This window comes from Ambystoma mexicanum, chromosome 3q, assembly GCF_040938575.1.
Source record: "Ambystoma mexicanum isolate Mex_15411 chromosome 3q, UKY_AmexF1_1, whole genome shotgun sequence".
Taxonomy (NCBI): Eukaryota; Metazoa; Chordata; class Amphibia; order Caudata; family Ambystomatidae; genus Ambystoma; species Ambystoma mexicanum.
Window position 1 is genome coordinate 31,169,654 of NC_090926.1, and position 14,391 is coordinate 31,184,044.

Consider the following 14,391-nt stretch of genomic DNA (forward strand, 5'->3'; position numbering starts at 1 on the left):
AACCCTACTGATGAAACCCCAAAGACATACATTGTGTTTTTGCATTGTATGCACACACACACACACACACAAACACACAGAGGTTCCTCAGCAGAGCTGTGTACGACTGTCAGTATTAGAATAGCAGATCAGGACAGAGGCGCGATTGCAGAACTGCATGTTGGGATTTGTCCTTTAATAGAAAAGGGTGCTGCTGGTTTAGATTGCGGTTCATCAGCATAGTTTTAAATGGACCCAGTACAGGAATCCATCTGTTTTTGCAGTTCATAGTTATGGAGCATAGGAAACCTGTTTGTGTGGGCAACAGCACTAGTATAACCGGGGCTGCTATATGCCTGCAATATATAGCATTTACTGTGCACTCTGGGGAGTTTCATAAATTCGCATGGGTGGAGCAGGTCAAAATATGTATGCATCAGCAGTGCTGTGTGTGTGTGCATTGGGGCGGGTTAGGGCGTGCACACACCTCACACTCATGCTTACTTATCTTTTCCTCACACAGACCAGCTGGTTTGGAGAGCGGCTCGCTCCAGTGGCGCTGCCCCTACTTACTTCCGTCCTATTGGCCGATTTCTGGACGGTGGTCTGCTTTCAAATAATCCAACATTAGATTCCATGGTCGAGATTCATGAGTTCAACAAGGACTTGCGACGCAAGGTGTGGAATGGGAAACTCCTGTCATATCTTCTTGTTTATGGGATAAATGTAAATGGGAGTCTGTGAGAAGTGTGTTGTTACATTTATGTGTCTCCCTCTTGGGTGTTAATGTATATGAAATGTATATGAGTGTCTGTGAAATCACTGTTAGGAAACTGTCTCTTGACACCTTTCCCACTGTCCTGTAGGGGAGAGGTGCATTTGTGAAGCCCCTGGGGGTCGTGGCCTCTCTAGGCACGGGGAAGCCTCCCCAGGTCCAAGTGAACTCAGTAGATGTCTTTCGACCCACAAATCCCTGGGAGCTGGCCAAGACTGTCTTCGGAGCCCGTGAGCTTGGCAAGATGGTGGTGGACTGTGTGAGTATAGAGGGTATTGAATTGGGTGGGTAAGGGAAGTGTGGAGAGATTACTTATAGAAGCAGGTGTATATATGACAGAGAGTGGAAGGGTAAGAGCATCATTTAGGGGACTGGTAAGAGGAAAAATACCGGAAATGAAGGGTGGGACAGAGGAAGGATGCGTTCAGGGATATTATTAAGAGAAAGGCAGTTGGGAAATGAGCCGATAGCGCACTTCAGGGTGCAATGAAAGGAGAAAAGATTTAGAGGTAAAGAAGGGAAAGAAGGGAAACAGTAGGGGAATGTGAGGGGGAGGTGTAAGGGCTCAAAGAGGAAAGTAAGGTCCAGATGGGAGAAAGTGGTTCAAGAACACAGATGTCAGGTAATATGGTACTCTCTTGCAGTGCACAGATTCTGATGGCCCTGCAGTGGAGAGAGCTCGGGCATGGTGTGAAATGGTGGATGTTTCCTTTTTCAGGTAAGACCAGAGAGCGCGAATAGAGTGCTTCTGAATGGCACAATTTAACAATCTGCACTCTTCCTTCCACCATTGTCCTTGTGCAGAGCATTGCTTTTGACACGCAGCCTTTCCTTTTTGTAATGTGTAGCTCTCCCTTCAGATTTCTCATGTAGAAATATCACCAGCCAAAAGACCTTTGTTTAGCTATTCCACAGATGGGCATCAGATGGCGTCAATTAAACTTGGAGTGGAGCTGTACATGTGTCATCCCGGAAGTGACATCAGCTCTTTTTATTTTTTCTGCACACATAGATGTTTTGATCCAGATGTAGCTGTATTATTGAGCCGTTAGGCTTTTGGTTGTATTTGCCTGTTTTCCAGTACATCCTTGCTTAAGACCGCTGGGTTTATGTCCACACTAATTTCCGGTGACAAACGTCTTTATCGACCTCTTGCAACTCGTGCTTCAGCATGCACGGAAATGGAATTAAGCGTAAAAAAACTATGAACTTTCAGGTAGACCTCAATGAGAAGACTGGTTCCACTCCATGGTAAAGAGCCTGGTGGCAGGCGTCTGCTGGGTACCAGACTTCAGGTTGTGCCCATGCCCTCCAGTGCAGAGCCAGCATCAGGAGTCACTTTAGTGTAAGAATGATGCTCAGCAAGATGTGAGTTGTTGCAGCTCCACTTGTACAAACATAGCAAAATATTAAACCACTCAAGTGGCAGAATTTGAGGAACCGCTCAGAGGGGAAATCAAATTTGACCATTGACTTGCATTGGCTCATGGGATATTTTCAGGGGAAGATAGAACACACTCACTGAAAAAATACCAACATTGGGAGTCGTTGGGGTTGATGCTTACGCTTGTGTCTTGAGTAGAAGAAGGGAAAGCCATATAATTTTGAATTCTCTGGTCCTTCCAAATGTATTCCGGTTCAGGATTGAATTGGTACTCTATGGCATTACCAGAGAAGGCGGCCTCTTCCCCTTCATTGGTAGAGCCTGTCACAGTTTTGTATTTCTTAATTATATTTGTGTGTAGGACAGTTAGATGTACAGTAGTACATTGCACTTAGCCTAGCTGAAAACCCTTTTTAGAACGGTTTTCAGCTAAGCTAAGAATCAGGAAGAAAACAGCACAATAATCAATCCCAATTGCGGAAAACGAAAAAAAAGAAGCACTTCTCCCTTCTTCTTTTTGAAAAATGTTTAGGTAAATTGAAGATTGGAAAGAAAGAAAGCACATGACAGGTGTACATGGGGAAATGTCTTCTCAATGAAAGGAAACAAACGCCCACCCTTATTTCCACTATCCTACCCCAGAGTCACCAGTTCTAGGTGGGAGGTCTGTTTGGATGTAGACATAATGACAAATTAAGTAGAAGGTGATGATTAGCCCCTTATAAACAGCCACCTTCCTCCCGAAATACTTTAGAAAGAGTTTGGGCAGAAAGAGGTAGTCCGTCCTCTTGAGAAACTGGAAAAGATGAACTGTCAATGCACTTAATTGTAGAACTCTGAAGCAGCTGCCTATTTGCTTCCCTTTTTCTTTATTTAATTCTATAAAAGAAGATGTGGATCAGATTTAAAGCAGCACTTTGGTGCTTTTTCATTAGTTTGTTGGCTTAATAAAAAACATTGAAATTAATCCATTTTAATTTGAATATTGAACGCCTCTATTTACTCCAAGTTCTCACGCTTTGTCCGAGATATTTAGTGATTATGAATTCAATGAAGAACTATGGAGGAGGATGGAGAACTAGAATTACAAACACATTTTCTTCTGGTATATATAAAGAGTCACTCTGGGATAGAGCAATAAGTTGCATATTTCCTCAGACCTACATGTCAAATTGTGTTTCTAAAAAAACGCCTAAATCGACGCCTGCACAATGTTATGGGAGACTGTGTGACTGGGGAAGGGTGCTGATCCTGTCAGGAGGGGATGGAGACCCCTCTCAACCTTGGACAGGAGGCCCTCCAAGGTGTTTTCCACAGCCAGTCTTGCTCCAGAGATGGGGTGTGGGAATTGGGAGGGTCGGCCCCTGTCTCTGTCCCTTCTACTTGTGCCCGGCTACAAATGTCAAGTACCTGTCAGTAATCACAGAGTGTCTATAGCGCATAACTGTAATTCAGAGTTTGACAGAGGTTCCTGAGTAATGGGAAAACATTGATACAGAGAGCCAACACAAGACCACCACCACAGGGGTGAAACGTGAGAAGCTTATGCTGTTTCCCTGCACCACAGGACAGCACTTCAGGGTTTAATGTGGGCAGGACCAGCGAATGCACTGAAACGAGGTGCTGGGATTGAAGGAAGTAGGTGCAACAAGGAAGCGAGGCAGAGAAAACCACAGAGCAGAAGAGAGGGCAGAACAAGGCCAAGAAGAGCGAGGGCCAAAAGCAGAACAAGAAAGAAGAGAACAGAACAGAGGAAAGCAAGGAGCTAAAGGAGATGTGTACTGTCACAGCAGAGGACAGAGAGCAGACCTCAGAGCATGTACAATAAGTGTGTAGATGCACAGAGAGGAACCCGGAGGCTGCTTATGAGCAGTTTAGGCAAAGAGGAGGCTTCCTGGTATGTTTCCTGGCAACGGGGACAACACTTGGTACTGTACATGTGCCGGCCGGAGACAGAGGCCTTTTGCGCATGCACATTATAGCGGCACCCAGTAGCAACAAGGATGCTATCAGAAGAGCATGGATGGTAATCGCTGAACCTCTCCAGAAGGTTGGAGTCTGGCCGCACGCCATGACCAGGACCAGCGCTAATGGTGTAAGAGGCTCCAACCACCAGGTAAGGAAGGGGGATGCAACTGTGCGCTCAGGCGATGGGTGGCGTCACATGGCATGACAGTACCACTTGTTATCACCCCATACCTTCAATACAAAATGCTTGCTAGCATCTTTTCTCTTCTAGGACCACAAAAAGCACAAAAGTCCTGGTGGTGAAGGAGGGGACACACAATCCACCAGTGAGAGAGCCGGCAGAGAGCAACAAGTAGTTCTGCATGCTGTGAACCAGCAACCCAGAGGCTCCAGACCACAAATCTGAGAACTTGCAGAGGGACTAAGTTAATTGTGGGCTGTGTGAGGAGTCAGGAATGAAACTCAGACACAAGTTAGCCATGATTTTGGTTAAAGACTTTTATTGAAAATAAAAGGAGGTTGGGAAAATGCCTCTCAGACCCTTGTCTAAGATGAATTTCCCTACCTAAACCAAAAACTAAGGATTTGTCTGTGTCAAAATGTCCAAAACAAAACTGCCCTGTGTCCAAAGGTCTATTCTGACCGTCACACTAAAACTAAACTCTAAAGTGAAACAAGAAATTTAACTTTGGAAGGTTTAAATAAAAATTTAACTTTGGAAGGTTTAAATAAAAATTCACAAAAGAAGAATAAATGGCTCCAACACAAAGGTTCTTCAAGGATAAAGGTCCTTGCTCCAAAGGGTGGTTCCCTTCCCCTGGATTCCTCTTCATTCTCTGAAGTTTCACATTCAACTTTCCCTTGTGCCTTTCTTGGCCCACAACAATATTGATGTACCAGCTTGTCTGACTTTGCAATTGTGTCTCTTTTGAACACCTGGTCACACAATCCTTTTCTAGTCCTGATGTTTCCTCTCTGGATCTCTTTATTTCACACCGTTTTGGTGTCCTGGTATACCCTGCTGTTAGGACATCTTGTTTTCACATACTTGTGATTGCCTGGTATACTCTCCTGCCAGGGCTTCTTGTATTAACACACTTGTGATTGCCTAGTATTCACATACTTGTGATTGCCTAGTATACTCTCCTGCAAGGTCTTCTTATATTCACACAGGCTTTCAGCCCTTCCCCAAAGTTGCACACATACTTTGTTAGTAAATATGTCCTCCGGATTTATTATCCGGTCCTGGTTTCTCTTATGTTCGCACAATTTATATTCATCTGCTTGTAAGGGTTTTGTCTGCAACTTAATTCCCCTTTTAATACTATGGTTATGCGTTCTTTCTCTCTCACTTGCTTGTTGTTCAATTACTTGCATTCATCTTGGCTGCCGATACGCCCCGGGATCTGCACTGCCTCTGGGTGGACTCATCGGCTTTCGTTGGCATTCCTGGATTCTCCTGCGGTCAACTGGAGAAGCGTTTCTGTCTACTTCCTTCTCGAAGTTGCTTCCTCTTGGTTTCTTCAGTTCTCACGGCTTAGACTTGACACATCTTCGTTGTCCCGGGCTCTGGTAAGTGAAGCACTGCTCTCTGTCACCTGCAAATGCCTGGGAGTCTCTCGTCAGCTCCTGGTGTTCACGCAGCGCATCCTTCTCGTGCAGTAGCCTCTTCTTTCTTTAGTGGTGAACCGCTTGGCTCCATCATGCTGGTAATTGCCTTTCGGTTTCTTCAACCACACAGAGAGATGCAGCTCTCTCCTGCCAGGAGAAGACAACGACTCTCTGCTTTACTGCCCTTTTTTTAAACTTCCTAGGCTTGTGGGCTTCCTCGCTCTGTATTGCTGGATTCCTCTTCCTCGTCCCAATACCGTGGTCATTCTGGGAAAGGAAGTCCATTTTTGGGAATTGATTTGGAAAACTTGAATGAACATTTTAAGTAGTCTTGAATGATGAATGAATCTTGGATGAATGATAGGTGGAACTGGAGAGGGTGATCGCCTTATTCTTCATGGGAGAAGGAGTGGGTGTATAACAGTAGGCCATGAGGGTATTAGATATTGGAGGGTTAGTTTCAAGAGAAAATGGGGGATACCATGTCTCACTCAATGAAGCCATAACATTTCCCCAGACGTTGTCTCCCCCCATGTGATTTTTAAAGTAAACAAAAACCCTCCTGGACTTCTTGTATAGGTAGAGTCTAACTCCTTAACACATCTGCATATGAATTGTGCAGTTTTCGATTCTTTCGAAACACATTTTTAATATTCTTTAAGTAAAATATTTATCACCCTTCATATACACTAGACGGTAACTCAACAAATATACAAACCAACAATAAATACAGCTGTACATTTAAACACATATAAAAAACAATTTAAAGTGCCTTGTGCTGAAAGTGTCACCGTGATAAATACTATCATCTCTGTGAACCTCTATTTGTGCAACTATTGCAGCTAATCTAAAGATCTTATCTTATTCCAGAATACCTGTTACGTTGCCCTGGGTGATACCATGTCTCACTCGATAAAGCCATAACATCTCCCCAGAGGTTGTTTTCCCCAATGTGATCCTCCCTCATATAGCTTCCCCCAGGATCAGGTAGCGGCTGCCTTCCCCTGGCCACATGGGAGGAGGTCACTGCCGGAGAATCAATGATGACTCCATCGGGTTCATCACTGCTGCCAGTACAGAACTCAGGGGGGTACACGTTCATAGACCACATGCGCACAAACTCTAAGACTGATTATGTGTTTCACGCATCCCCATTGCAGAACTCTGTCCGACCCGCATTGGAGGAGGGCTTGGTTCTCAAAGGCGTGCACCTGTATGCCACAACCACAGGGAAAACCGGATAGTGAGTGGCACTTGGGAAGTAGGTGGGAGAGGGGGAGTATAAAGAGGTGCAGCGTCGGTCGCTCGGGTGAGGTCAATGGAGGAGGTGAAATAGCACAGAATGGAGGAGGAGTCTAAAGAGCGTGTGCAAAGTGAGGTATTGGTTGGTGAAAGAAAGTGGTATTTGTATGTGAGAGTGTGTATGTATGGTGACTGAACAGAGTGACTGAGATTAAAGCTAAGAGTATGGGTTGTATGTGCAAGTGAATGACCAGGTGAAAGGGAGAGGGAACGAAGGGTGACTGTGGGAAAAGGAGCGGTGGAATGCAGTGTAGAGAATGAGCTGAAAGGGGAGAGTATTAGTGTGCAGTGGGAAGAGTAGTAGAGTGGAGAGGGTAGAGTATTGGAGCACTAGGAAGAGAAGCAGGAGATGGAAGAACATTGGAGCAACAGAGAGACTTACTGAGAGGGACAGAAAGAGGAGAGTGGGAGAAAGAAGGATAGGGAGTAGAAGGAAGGGAGAGAAAGGAGAGAGCATTAGGGCAAGGATTACAAGGGCTTGAAATGGCAAGGCTAAGTGAGACCATGGAGATTGAAAGGCTGTGAGGGAATCCTCACATCTACTCGCCCTGAATGCTCTTCTCAGGTGGCCAGGGAAGGGCCATCACTCTTGGATCCTGACCTTGGGGTTGGAGATGCGAGGGAGGATCACCTGTGTGGAGGGACATTGGGGAGAGGATGTCTTTCGGTGATACATGGTATCCCCCTTTCACTTGTAAGAATAAACCCTCCCCTCCCCCTACCTTCATAGGTTATTACCAGTCATGTCCTCTTACTTCCACTCAGTCACACCACTCTAGTACTGGGATGAGGACAAGGCAACTAGGAGTTGTACACACTAACATTCATTTATGCCACTCTGGTACTGAGACGAGGAAGAGACTTGAAGACTATTGCGAGCATCAGGCATGGCCAGAGAATAGAAGTAATTGTGGTCAGGAAATTGAAATCAAGGGCTTGCTACTGCAACCTGTTAACAGGTCACAGGTGCATGAAAGGTGGAACCGCCAGCAAGCAGGTGGAATCCTGCAGGAAAGGCATCGGGAGAGAAACCAGACTGGGAGAGACCGACCTGAGTGGAACTGACCTAAGAGGGGAAGAATCCTGCCCAGGAGAGAGCTGCTGAAAGGACAGGACGCCACTTACTGCAGAGGCAAGACTGGGACGCCAGGGCTTTAGCTGGCTCTGAGAGGGTCGAGGTGGCCAGAGTCTCTTTTGCCTTGTACCCACAGACAGAGCTGTGGATTACAGAAGACTCCCAAGTACTGCAGGCGACTGGTAGCATCCTCGAGTGAAGAGCTGACCTACCAGCAACGAGCAGTGAGGTACAAAGTAGGCGAGCACTGCTCGCCGGGCTTCTGAGAAGTGTACGCGTGCTGATGGATGCCAGAAGAAAGAAGAGAGAGAACCCCCAGGAGGAGCGGACGAGTTCCGGCGAGTGAAATAGAGGGAACACTTGTACCGTGGAGCTCCTGGGGCTACAGCAGGGCATATGATTATGCCGAATGAACTGAAAAGTATAACAATTAATAGTAAAGCGTAAGTGAGGGGTTTTGGATATTGAGAAAGCTGCGAATTGAAAGTAAATGAAATTGAATGCGAAGCAAATATTATTGAATACCGAATTAAAGGAAAGTTCTGATGGGCTTACAAATTAAGTGAAAACAAGTGTGAAACATAAGAAATTGACATTTATGAAGTAAATTGTTTTGAACCACGTGAAAAAGCAAGTCATGAACACTTAAGGGCAATTGATGAATCTTTATGAATAAAGTGAAAAGCAAGGGATGAGCACTTATGAATATTATGAAAGCAATGTGCTGGAAGAAAGTGTGCACCACGGAGTGAGTTTTGTGGAAGGACACATTGAGGCAAAGCCAAGAGACTGCCAAGGAGAATCCAAAGTCAATGTAAACCAACACATAGGTGCAGTGAGAGAGCATCCTATGTTGGCAAGGAAACCTAAAGAATACGGAAAGCTAACGGAGTGCCAAGGGTAATGGGTAGACCTTGTGGTCCGACAACTGTGCCTAGACCGAAGATACACTGCTTGGAAAAAGCCAAGGAAAGTACAGATAAAGAATCTACACTTTGGAATAGGATTGCTGAAGTGAATGAGAAAGAGAGCAATCTGTATGAACTATTGAAGAGCCTGAAGGATTATAAAGTTGACCTGGAACGGGTTTTAAAAACGAAGAGGCTTGAACTCATTATACGTTTACAAACTGGAAGAGCTGATGACTTGGGGAAGAGAACCCCGAGGCCTCTTGTGAACCGTGTTCTCTTCTTGGGGAACAGAACGCCTAGACCTTTTTGAACTGTTTAGGACTTGGGGAAGGGAAACTGGAAAGTAAGCTAAGAGCTGAAAGAATCTCAGAACTTTATTTGTAACACTTTTTTTTCTGACATCCTTGCACATTGATTAACTTTAGTTGTGAGGGCAAGTACATGTTTTGGACACACACAGACTTTTAAGTTGAACTTACTGATTTAGACTATCCTTAGTTTCTTTAGGTTGGAAAATCCCACTTTAGCATAGGGCAAGTTAGGCCTTGAACTATCCTGACATTTAAGTAAATAAAAGTATTTTATTTAGAGCATTGAATCTGTTATCTGTGTCTTGCTTCATGACGCCCTCACAAGGCGTACCCCTTTTTAAGATTTTTTAGTCTTTGTGGCATCCTCTTTAGGAGCCCCATAGAAATTGCCAGAAGGGAGGCAGATGGAGAAGGGGATTGCCTTTTGGCCCTCATGAGTAACCAGCTAGACCATAGAAGCTACTGGTTACCGATCTCTAGTGACCACCTTGGGATTTAGCAATGCCCAGGCTAGTGAGGGAAAAGTCCATGGGAGACGAGGGAGAGAGGGAGACAAGGGAGTCGAGGGAGAAAGGGAGAGAGAGAGAGAAAGAGACAGAGAGAGATAGAGAGCGAGAGAGAAAGATATGTCCCTTAGTGAAACCTGATTAAGCATTTAAAATACAATCTTTTAACCGCTGTTAAGATGGATTTCTAAACTCTGACCTGGTGGGCAGAAGTTTAAAAGGCCACCCTAGTTTAGTAGGACAGGGGGAAACCTCTGGACAAATCAGACCAATCTACGGTAGCTTGGCAGCCGGTCAAGACTAAGGGACATATCGCGAATTGGGCAGTATCCTGGCTGGGATACCGCCGAACTTTATTTGCGTTAGCGCCCACCCGTCTGGCGGTATTACAGCCGGATCACGGGTTGGGCGTTAACAGTTACTCCCCATTCTCCATTGGGTCCATTGGACCCAATGGGGAATTTCCGGTGCAATTAACATGCAGTTATACCACTGGCAGTAATTGTGCCAAAAAAAATGGGCATTTTTCCAGTGTGTTTATCCCGAGCTCTGAGCTGGGGGTAAACACGCTAGACTCGAGACTGGGCAGACCCTTTAATGCGGTGGTAAAACTGTTACCGGTGCATTTAAGGGCTACCGCCCAACTTGTGATCAGGCCCGAAGTCTCAGGAGGGGTGAGAGTGATCGAAAGCCCACAATGAGCACACACAGTAAACTCCACAGATTACTCTTAGACAGATGTATATCAAAAATACATGTATTATATGCCTTATAACTAAACACAAATAAACCACAGTAATAAAACAGTTACCACACACGCTTTTCACTATGTAACATATATACAAAAGGCATTTAGCCTAATGATGATGAAAGGGGAGAAAATTACCACAACCTGCAACAGAAGAGGTAAGTTCAACACAGATGTAGCATTAGGCAGTTCTTCGAACGTAATCCCTATCTTATGCAGACCAGCCCTAAGAAGTGAGGAGCCTTATGCTTAAAGTACAGCAGTGCGTTAACAACGCGCGGTTGTGCGTAAAGTGAAAAGCAGGTTCTGTTCAGGGCGCTGTAGCTATTTAGGAAGGGGGTTGAGGTGATGAAGAATAAAGCCCTACTCTTTGAGGAGGGTCTACCCTTGCAGATAGAGCGACTTTTGGAGTTCGGGAATAGCTGGGGAGCCCAAGTGATGCAAGTACTCACGACCCTCGACACGGTCCTGGTCAAACTTTGCCAGTCTAGTCCACTTCGCTAGTAGGTTTCACCCCTGCAGTTATAGGATGCTCTGGCTCTCAGTGGCTGCGGGATGGGACGATCGTCCGTGGCGGGACAGTAGCCTTTGCTCAGCTCTCGAAGAAAGGAGGATAGTTCTGGTGCAACACGTCTCAGGACACAGTGAGGCAGGTCTGCAAGCACTTACAGCGACAGTCACCACAGCAGGCGACACAGGGACTGCAAATGCTTGCGCCGTGGCGCCCTCTCATGAATCACGACCCTGAGGAGGTTTGACAACGAGTTTTGGCGGGAGAGGGCCCAGGACCACAAGTGAGCTATGTTCAAAGTCTCGAGTCTCACCTCGGGACGGCAGCGCTCCTGTACAATACCCCGGGTTCGAGCTGGTCAGTTTGCTGGATGGTCCAGGAAAACTTCCGAAGAGGCTCTTTGCAAGGGTAAGCAGGAGGTGCCTAGAGTAGTTGGCCCCACTACTTCAAAAGGTCAAAGTGCCCTTGCAGGCCTTCTTGGTACGATACAAAAGCAGGGGTTCGATGGGACAACAGCAGGGTTAGGGTGCCAAACCTTCCAGCACGTCTCCTGTGATTCCACGGGTCTGCTCTTTCGTTCAGGATACTTGGCTCCTTCTGTAGTTCGGTCCCAAGATTTGTTTTTTGCGCTCAAATCTAGGTAAAGCAATGGAAGGTCGGCTCTCGTGCATGCACGCCAGGCGTGGCCCGCGGTGATTCCAGTCATTCAGGGCTTCCAGACATACTGGCACCAGTATTGTGGATTTGCACCAGACAGTCCCAACCCTCTTCCCGGGCACTAGCACAGGTCCACAAAAGATGCAGTTTTGCGGTTTTTGCTGGAGGATGCATGCCCAAATAAGGAATTCCCGGGTCTCTCGACCTGGGGGAAGGCAAAGGGACAAAATGGCCAAAGGACAGAACAAAAGACTTTGTGTCACAGCCATTTTTGGCTGTGGTCACAGTCCTTTGCCAAACGCGGTAAACATGGTATGGTCCATACAAACGAAATAAAAATAATTAAAAAGTAAACTGCTGCCAGCAGGTGAGGTGTCATTTCAGTGCCTCATCCATGCAGTGTTGTGTGTGGCACTTGGCTCTGTTGATGTATGCATGTGTGTGTGTTGGGGTCTGGCGCTGACATGCGCAGGGTGGAATGCATGTGTGGATGCCGGGCCATCCATGCAGTGATCCAGGGCTGCCATTTGTGGGGACTTGTACATTCACATTGCATGCTTGCATCAGTGCACTTACCTCCATCAGTTCGTCCTGGGCACACTTGTAGAAACACCTAAAAATCCTTAGAGGGTGGCTACGGCCTTAAAACAAAACGATCCCTATGCATGGTACTGTAAGGTACTTTGCACATAGATAAAAAGTTACCAAGAAATGGCAACATAGTCAAAGACTAAGGGAAACATAGTTTCCCGGTACTGACAGCCTGAAGGAAGTGTCCGTTTTCCCCATAACAAATGAGTAAAAGCCCAGAGGAGTGCACGGGGTCCATAAATTGAGGGAAAATGGCAACTAATGGAAACCGCCTTCAAGAGTGTGTTCCCTTTTAAGGACAGGTAGTTTTACTATTAGGTGGGAGGGTTGGATTCTCAGGAGCATATACACTTCTGGACACAAATCTCTCACAAATCTTTCATCATACACTACATGTGCACTATAAAGATTTTGGGCCTCATTACACGGATGGCGGTAGGTATGTAACGTTACCGGTAATGGAATACCGGTAACGTTAAATGCCCATGCGGATTACGACCCGGCTCACTGCCATTTGCGGCACTGCTAATTACGGTGCCACTAATAGCGGTCAGTCCGCGTGCGCGCGACCTGCCAACCCGTAAATAACGACATGCCGCTAAAAGCACACCATCACAAGGCTAGTACACACGGCAATAGCGCCATGGTAAATACCCCAAAACCCCTTACCGGCATGGCGGCAATACCGCCATCGCGAACCACCCGTTAAAAGAACTAAGCAGTGTCAACACCTGCCACAGGTGGCCAAAATCAGCACAGGTGGAGGCAAAGGAGACTGTGGCTGCTCAAAAGAAGCACACCACACCCCTTCCCACACCAAGATGGTTCCAATACTGGCAGCATTACATGGCCTGGAGGACCTGATTGCAGCGCTGCTGCTACAACAACAGGCTGCACAGAGGAGAGGCAGGAGGAGGAGGAGGGCCAGACAGGCACAGCAAGCACCACCACGCCACTTAATCATATCACAGAGGCACCCACCAATTCCCCGGATCAGAGCCAGTCCATTTAACCTAACACCCGAGTAGATACACACCCTGTACCGTCTGGACCGGGACCCCATCACCAGCATCGTGGACATGATACACAACGACATTGTGAGCCTCATAGATATCCGAACTGCCATCCCCCCTCTACTCAAGGTGGTGACAGAGCTCCACTTCCTGGCCACAGGAACCTACCAGCATACAGTGGGGCAGATGCATGGCATCTCCCAACCAGTATTCTCACGCATACTGAACCAGGTACTCAATGCCCTCCTGATGCATGCACCCGAAAACATATCCATGCCACGGACTGCCCAGGAGATTGCAAACACCAAAGTTGGCTTCTATTCACTGGCAGGCATCCCAAGTTGCATTGGGGCCATCGACTGTACACATGTGGAATTGGTCGTCCTACATCACAATGAAGTAGTCTACCAAAACAGGAAGCAATTCCACTCCATCAATGTCCAAATGGTATGTGACGCAAACAAGATAATCACACATTGCTGTGCCCGATTTCCAGGATCTACCCATGATTCCATGGTCCTGCGGAACTCAACTATCCCCCGCTACATGGAGCGACAAATGGGACAACGTTCATGGCTACTTGGTGAGTTCCATGCTAAGCACATGGCAGTGTGATTGGGGGGGGGATAGATAGATACTCCAACTGGGTGTGCATTGGGGGGGGGAGATAGATACTCCAACTGGGTGTGCATGGGGGGGGAAAGATACTCCAACTGGGTGTGCATTGGGGGGGTAGATAGATACTCCAACTGGGTGTGCGTTGGGGGGGGAGATAAATACTCCAACTGGGTGTAGCCTGTAGTCCGTCGCCCAAATGCACATACAGATGTACGCTAATGGGCATCTGTGAGGGCAGCAACGTACTTGGGATGAACGGATATGCAAGTATATGCCACACGACACAGCTGACAACCCAAATCTGGTGACATCAAACATCAATCCTCATCCACATTGCACGACACTCCACGCCACGAAATACACAAATGTCATCCATGCTGCCAACATAGTCATGCAGCACAACATCAACAATGCATTGTGCCCTTGGATGC

The 14,391-nt window shown here is 46.6% G+C and overlaps 1 protein-coding gene across 1 annotated transcript in view; it reads left to right on the forward strand.

Moving 5' to 3' along the window:
• PLA2G6 (phospholipase A2 group VI) overlaps positions 1–14,391 on the forward strand; it is an 840,871-nt gene that overhangs the window by 710,711 nt on the left and 115,769 nt on the right. The window contains exons 14-16 of the mRNA XM_069652989.1: positions 503–657; positions 846–1,013; positions 1,399–1,472. Of these exons, the coding sequence (XP_069509090.1) occupies positions 503–657; positions 846–1,013; positions 1,399–1,472 (397 nt within the window). The remainder of the gene's footprint in view (positions 1–502; positions 658–845; positions 1,014–1,398; positions 1,473–14,391) is intronic.